We start from the raw sequence: 7,965 nt of genomic DNA on the forward strand, positions 1-7,965 counted from the left end.
GGTGTAGCACCACCAAAATGACCCGAATACAAAACGGCCTCACGTGTAAGACACCGGTAGCTTTACCAGGACAAACCCAAGCAGAAGCAGGAGGTCCCGGGGCAGGACCGCTGAGACGCCTCTGCTCCCCAGCCTGGTAGTCTCTGACACTGTTTGTTCAAGCCAATACAATACAGCGGATATAAAAAAGACGAAGGTGATTTCATTTTTATTAGCATTAACCATGTACTTTCAAACACACGGGGAAGTGTAGGAGCCAACCTCTTGACTCTCAAGCCTCCTATTTTAAATACACTCAAATATTGACACTAATAACCTACTACAGACAACACCGATGCTGCATGACTGTTTTCGGTAACCTTCTGCCTCTGAAGAACTGAGGTACATCAATTCCAGTATTTATCACGCAGGTCCACCTGACAGCAATACTATCCTGCATCTTTCACTGGAGGTTTCCCATTCATATCAAAAGTTAAGTTTATCAGAGCCTGTGACTCTTTGCAGCTGACGACATTCACCGAGGCGATGTGTTTATATCTGCATTTAACAAGTCCTTCAGTGGAGGTGCTCCTCACTGTCACGCTGTGGATCAAACAATGTCAATGATTCTGGGAGAGCTACTCGGTGTCTCTCTCTCTCTCCTCTAATAGCTGTCGCCTGCCTGCGTGAGCTGAGGAAAAGTGAGATCTTTGATGTACGTTACAGATATAAAATAATAATGTTCACTAATATCTACATATAGTTTCTACTGGGAAGTTTAAACAGTCATTTGTTACTTTGATATTAAAGTATACTCCTCTTTGATGCAAGAAGCTTGTTATCCAGTGGTTTTGACTTTGGGGCTGGAACCGCACATCTCAGCACAAAATTCACTTACAAATGTTACTGAGTATTTTGTTAAAGCACAACATAGTAAGGCTTTGATCAGGTAAGATGCTTAAGCAGTAAGTTTAAGCACACAAGTAATCCCAGTGAAGTCCCAAGGATCCATTCACGTGCTTAAACCCGTGCTCGCTTCAGTAGATCAAAACTTAAAATAATCAGGCTACAGTTTGCAACCCAAACCCTTTTGTACAGACGAACAAGGACAGCTCAAAATTGGGGGGAAAAAAAAAAAAAGTGAGACTATAGTAGAAGGCTGGAAAAAATATTCAGGCTAGCAGTTAACTGGGAAACAGAGCCTTTAAAGGAAAAAAAAAAAAGAATAAAAAGAAAATAAAAGAAAAGAAAAAAAAGACAGCAGGGGGAAAAAATGAAACTGATGCAAACTCCAGTTCTATGCTGCCACTCCTGATAAAGACGCTGTGTGCCAGTCCGAGGAAGGAGAAATAAGAAGAACAGAGTGTGGTGTTGCTTCCTTCCCACATCCTTTGCAAAAAGATGATAAAAAAAGTCCGACATATATTGTGTATCAGCATCTGGCTAACAGATTTAGACATCTGTCTACATTGCTGGCAAATTTCTCAAGTCTTTTCAAGTCTCAATAATTAGAGAAGAGACTCGTGCATTTGCTACGCGGAAGGGACTGCAGCCCTTCGGTACAAATTGGTCAGTAAAATACAGTAAGGAATGATGAAATGTCCACGTACAAAGTTTACAAGAAATCTCCCCTTCAAAGTAAATATCCCAGCAGCTAGTATTTATCTTTTGTGAGGCAGATGAATGCAACAGGTGTTAAACAAATAGGCTTCTGATATAAAAAACAAATCAAAGCAATCAGCTGCATTTAAATTTGGGAACTGCTGGTATCTGTGTATAAAGGACCGGATTCATAGTTTTGCCATACCACTTGACAAAGAGGAAAATAGTCCCCCTAGTGTACTCTTCATGTAGAAAAGACAAGACAGTGCTGCAAGAAATTACAAAATAACATTATAGGAAAAGATACAGAAGTATTTAAGCTATAGTGAAACCGGGCGCCTCTACTATATACATGGACACAAAGGTGTCTGTTTCAGTTTTCTGTTTCAAGATTATTGAGTGAAGTGAGTTACTGCATCCTAAATATTTGGGGGGAAAAACTCATTTTTTAAGTCACCACAGTAGTTTTGTGACTGCAGGACATCGGCAGGGTAACGGATACCTGAATTTGAAAAGATGGGTAGGTCTGGTCATCGAAGAGCCCTCTGGAAGTACCTGCCAGAGCCGCCAGGCACGCTGCATGTCACAAGGGTGAAACCAGCTCACCCTCAGACCTTTTGCTCCCCCCTCCAAGTGATGATAAATATAAATACCGGCCCTCCATGAGTATTCAAAACAGTAGGCGGATATTGAAGCATGCACCTAAACCCTTCCCAGTGACCTGGCAGCGTACAGGATTGTATGACACCAAGCTGCCCGTGGGACACAGCAGTGTCCGCAGCGTGCCGGCTCTACGGCCACGCTCCGTACACTACTGCCCTAGTTAGCTGTCAGGCAGTATTAGGTTAGCTAACGTCCCACTGGGGCCAGGGGGAGGGGGAAGCAAAGAAGATTGTTGAGGGGGGGTGGTGGGGGGCGGGGGTGGTGGTAGTGTATTGGGCAAACCTTATCTGAATTAGCGGAAGCGTAATATATGCCTTCCTAACCACATCTGAAATATCCACTTCTGTTTTAATGCCCTAAGCAAAAAAAAAAAAAAAAAAAAGAAAAAAAAGAAAAAAAAGAAAGGAAAAAGGAAAAAGAAAAAAGAAAAAAAAAGTTATAGTTGTAACTTTAATTTATAGCTCTTAAAATAATTGTTTTGAGGAGTATAATCCCAGCTATGTTTACGGATTATGGTATTCAGCACATCTCACTGGAAATGGTATTAATATTTCATATATAATAATACATAAGATAATAAAACCAAGTTCTCTTCTTCCCTTTGTTTAAAATGACAATTTTCTCACTCAGTGCCAGAGTAGAATATTGTTAAATGGGCTTGCTGCCTTCAAAGACGAACTTAGCTGTGTAAAAATACTCTAAATTAAGATAAAAGCTTTCTGATACAGAAGTATCTTCTGTTCATTTAAAATCTCAGTGTAACTAGCAATCTGAATAAGTCTGATGTGAAAAGCTGACATTAGTTCCTGAAGAGTTGTATTCATTACCTGTGAGAGAAACAAAGATGATAATAACATATAATGTATTTTAGCATCGGGAGACTAAGATGGAGTCTCTATTTAAGAGTGTTGCCTCTGCACAAACTAATTTACGTTCCAGCCAAAGAAACTGAAATAGTCCTCTCCTGAATGTATATGCATACATTAGAAGAAACTCTAGCCTTGCTAAGGCATTAAATTTTGCAGTTTCGGATGCCTGGCAAATTATTAGCTCCTGACCTCTCCTTTGCCCCTTTCAGTATGCCCCTACCACCTACGCACAACTGCACCCGCCGTTAAGGCGATCGAATGCCTCACCCTAACTTCCAGAGACAGCTCACAGTCATTAAAGAGGCAGAATTTTCTGCTACCAGTGTGCCTGCGTCTCCCGAGAAAGGTCATCTTAAAGGCTTGTGAGAAACTTCTGAACTAAATTATATCAGAGGAATCTCAAGGGATCCAAGTTTTTAACATTTTAATTAGCTCCAAGTACCAGTTAATGCTGCTCAGCAAAGGAATCAATATCAAATTAACAGTATAAATTGTCAGAAAAATTGTGACTGTATGAAGCATACTAATCAATGTAAGCACTTTGCGTTATGGCCCAGATCCTGCTTCTGCTGAAGCGAATGGGAGTTTTGCTACCAAATTCAGCCGAAACAGTATCAGCGCCATTGTTCGGTAAGTCTTCCTTTGAATCGAGTATCGAGAATTTACTGAAAATTCAAAGTATTGGATAAAAAGGCTGGATTTGTCAGAGCAGCTGACATCTAAAGCCACTGCTTCTGCGGGAAACCCAAACAACTTATGAAGGCACAGGCTGTCATCGGAAGATGTAACCCTTTACCACACTCCGTGTCGCACTTGTAAAGTCAGATCAAAATTCAACACCTAATACGGAGGTAAACACTGTAAAAAGGATCTGTGTTTTTAAGAGCCTTGTCTTGAATTAGCTATGCCACCGATAAAACTTTGTGTTTATATTTTCCCCAGCCTGAGACAAGTCTGTCAGTGAAATGCATCCTCTACAGTGCTACATTTGGAAGGTAAAAATCACACAGCTGCACTTCAATTCCTTACAGCAAGTCCTAGTCAGGCACCAAAAATATGAGACAGGGCTGCTAATACAAAAACTGCCAGAAATGTTTCATCCATGCAGTATTTCTGACCGATTTGTGTACTGTAAGTCATCCCCTGATCCAAAGCCAGAGAGATTCAAAGAGAAAATCTGATTTCTCCGTAACACAGTAAAACTTCCCGGCAAATTCGCCTTCAGCCATCCATTCAAAAACTCGGTCTCGGATGCTGCCAGCATCGGCCCTTGCCAGCAACTGAACCGTTCCGGGATTTCCCTCTGCAAACAGTATCGACGTCAAGCAGCACCTGCATTTCTGTACAGCTGCAAGTATGTGACGTTTTGGTGTCCGACAGACGCTAATAGATGGCCATGGATAACAAGGAGAAAAAAGCAGTTCTGGAAATCACTTCAAATGTGCTTTACATGCAGCACCGGCTCCTGGTAGGCCTTATTAGACTTATCTGTCTTGGAGAGCAAAACCCTGACTGCCTGCAACGTGCTTTTGCATGCGCTAAGTAAACAAGCCACAAAACCAGATTTTTTTTTTTTTCCTTACTTATTAAAACGGTAGTAATCTTAGCTGCTAACTGTCGCAATGCTGGACAGAAAATGCTCGGATACAGGGGATTTATCCGTTGACAGTGCCCTCATGCACTGACACTGCAGGAAGCGCAAACCCAAGCGTTCCTGTGGCTGAGCAGCCAATAACTCCACGCTTTGATTAACTTTACGAAGAAATGTCAAGACCCGAATTTCCCTCTATTGCCTTTGAGGAACGTGTGGGAAACCACTGGGGTATTTCTTGACACAAATAATAGAGTTGATCTGTATTTGAGCTTTGAGACTCAGACTGACCCTGCATAAAAGCAACTCTGCTTATTCCCAGTACGAGTTACACCAAAGGTACCTATAACTTAAAAAAAAAAAAAAAAAAAAACAAACCAAAGCAAAGCAAACCAAACAAAAACAAATCCCACCCTTAATTTTTTTTTCCCCTTCGTTTTCTTTCCCTGCTTATGTGCTTGTGCACCAGAGAAGCCAGCTCCACTCCAGCGTCTCCCCCGCTCCCGGAGTTAGGAGCCCTCCCCGCTTGCCCACAGCAACAGGAAAGAGCCAAAACTTTTCTTACCCCCTCCCTTTAAAAAAAAAAAAAAAAAAAAAAAAAACACCAAAACAAAAACCAACAAAATAACCAAAGGCGACATCGCGACCCCCAGCACGGCCAGCAGCAGCGCCCGGCCGGCTGCCGTCGGGGAAAGCCTCCGGCACCCCCCCACCTCCCTCCCCGTCCGCGGCCGCCTCCCCCGCGGGCAGCCCGCAGGTCGGGGCGGTGCGGTGCGTCCGCCGCGGCCCCGGGGACCCTTCCTCACCTTCCAGCCGGCCGAGCTGTTGCTGTCGCCCTTGTCCTTGAAGTAGGGGACGCAGCGGACCATCCAGTCGTAGATCTGGGAGAGGGTGAGACGCTTCTCCGGGGAGCTCTCGATGGCGCGGGTGATGAGGTCGGCGTAGGAGAGGTTGCCCCACGCGTTGCGCCGCGACGAGCACTTCCTCGGCGCCGCCGCCGCCGGGCCCCCGCTTAGCCCCCCACCGCTCGCCGCCGCCGTTCCCCCCGGAGAGAGACTCGGCCCCTCCGGGCCGCCTCCGGGCAGCGGAGCCAGCAGCCGAGCCGACTCCTCCGGGACGGCGGTGGTCGCCGCCGCTGCTTCTCCGCCCGCGGGGGCCGCGCTGCCGACGGCCATGGCCGAGCCGCCCCCCTCCTCCTCGTCGTCCTCCTCCTCGGGGATCATGGAGGCGGCGTCGGCGGGCGGCTCGCCGGCGGGCTTGGCGGGGCTGGCCTGCAGCTCGGGCCTCTGCAGGGGCCAGGTGCAGGAGCGGGGGCGGCTCTGCGGCTCGAACTCGGGGTCCAGCTCCACGTCCAGGGGGGAGAGCGGGGCGGGGGGCGATGCCTCTGCCATCTTGGCCTCCCCCGCGGGCAGCTGCGGCGGCGGGGCGCTGCGACGGGGCGGGCGGGCGGCCGCCGACCCCGCTCCTCCTCCGCCGCCTCTTCGGTGCCGACGGGAGTCTAGCAGGCGGGGGCCCGCCGGGCGGGCATGCCGCTCTCCGCTAAGGGGTGGTGGCAGGCTCTCTCCGCTGCACCCCGAGCCCCGCTCGCCGCGGGCGATGCGCACGCCGGAGCGGGGAAGGGGGGGTGGGGGGGAGAGAGAAGGGGAGGGAGGGAAGGAGGGAGGGAAGGGAAAAAAAAAAAAAAAATCAGATTAGGAGCCGGAGCGGCAGCGCGGGGCCGGGCGGGGCCGGGGGTGCCCGCGGCGCTGCCCTCCGCGCCGCCGGAGCGGCGGCCGCTCCCGCGGTGCGTGTGCGCGTTTGTTTATGTTTCACTCCATGCGGATGCAGAAAGTAGCTCCAGCGGGAACCGCGCTGTATCCAGTCGGGAGAGGACACCCCCTCTTCACACACACACACACACCCCCGCCCCCGGCGCCTCCGAACTCGCTCCTCGTCGCTTCCGCGGATATCTTGCCTTTTTGGGGTGGGGGTGGTGGTCCTTTGCCCCCTCCCTCGGCAGGAGGGCAGGGAGAGGGGTCCTTCAGATTACGCCGAAGACTTTTTCCTTCTTCAGAACGCCCTAAAGGCAGCCGAAGTCTGAGCATAGATCCAACTGCATACTAGCGTAAGCCTGTCACTTTGCGGTGCCTCCCGCCCCCCCACCCCGAGCCACACGCAAGCAGCACCCCAAAATCTCACAGCCGACGGAGCAGGGGGCGGGAGAAGGCCACCCTGGGGGCTGGTCGTTTAGAAAAAATAAAATAAAATAAAAAATCCTTCTCGCAGGGAAAAAGCAAACACAACGGGAACAAATCAAATCGCCAGTCTTCCAACAGGTCCAGAAGCTTTAAGCCCTCCCTAGGGCTGCCAAAGAGAATAGGTTTTGTTCCAGCATCAACACCACATTCATAACCTCCTTGCTCCTGCTGCTGCCATCTTGACAGTTCCCCCCCCTTTCACTCAAGTCATTTAAAAAGCGCAGGCAGAAGAGGCAGGGAGAGCCACATCGGGAGGGGAGGCAGGCGCGGGGGAGAAGAATCAACAGCCACCTCCACACGGGCAGGAATCGAGATCCGAATTCACGGGAGGAAGAAGCAGCGCTGCTGCATGGTTCCTGCTCCTCCTGCTCCTGCGCCTTCAGCTCCCGAGGAGCCTTCCCTTTAAAGGCGAAGGAAGGGAAAGCGGCGAACCGCCCGCTCCCTCTGCCAGCAACCGGCGAGAGGCCACCGATCCGCCCGTGCCCAGCCCGCCTGCTGCCGCCACCGCCGCAGCCCGCCCGAGCAGCCTGTCACCCTGCTCGCCGCCGACTTCCACATCCCTCCTCCTCCTCCTCCTAACAACCACCGGCAGCAACACAAAGTTATAGACACACGCAGAGAGCCTCAACCTAACCGCACGGCACGGCACGGCCCGCCCACGGGCGGAGGGGCGGGCGGTGCCGCGCAGGGGCCGCCCCGACGGGGCGGGAGCGCCGGGGCTGGGCTGGATTTGGAGACGACCCGGCGGGGACAGAGCTGCCCGCTCGCCTTCCCTTATCTCCGGAGAGGCACCGCGTGCCCCGCCGGCCCGCGGCCTGGCTCAGGTCTCTCAAAGCATACGGTAACTCTTTCCAGGGGTTACCTTAGCCCTGGCTCTCTGCACTTACTAGACTTTAAAAGGCAAGAACAGACGCGACCGTCTCGTTTTTCCCAACCTCTTCCCTGTGTCAGGCCCACCGGACTGGGAGGCAGCACAGCTTGCAGCTCTCGGTGCCTGTACTTCACCATCAAAGCAGCTCCAGCT

At 50.2% G+C, this 7,965-nt stretch overlaps 1 protein-coding gene across 1 annotated transcript in view; it reads right to left on the reverse strand.

Annotated features, from left to right (window-relative positions):
• FOXO3 (forkhead box O3) overlaps positions 1-7,506 on the reverse strand; it is a 97,116-nt gene extending 89,610 nt beyond the window's left edge. Inside the window, exon 1 of the mRNA XM_082481810.1 lies at positions 5,511-7,506. Within this exon, the coding sequence (XP_082337936.1) occupies positions 5,511-6,095 (585 nt within the window). The 5' untranslated portion in view covers positions 6,096-7,506. The remainder of the gene's footprint in view (positions 1-5,510) is intronic.
• Between the last annotated feature and the right edge of the window lie 459 nt (positions 7,507-7,965).

This window comes from Vanellus vanellus (assembly GCF_965231255.1).
Source record: "Vanellus vanellus genome assembly, chromosome: 3".
Taxonomy (NCBI): Eukaryota; Metazoa; Chordata; class Aves; order Charadriiformes; family Charadriidae; genus Vanellus; species Vanellus vanellus.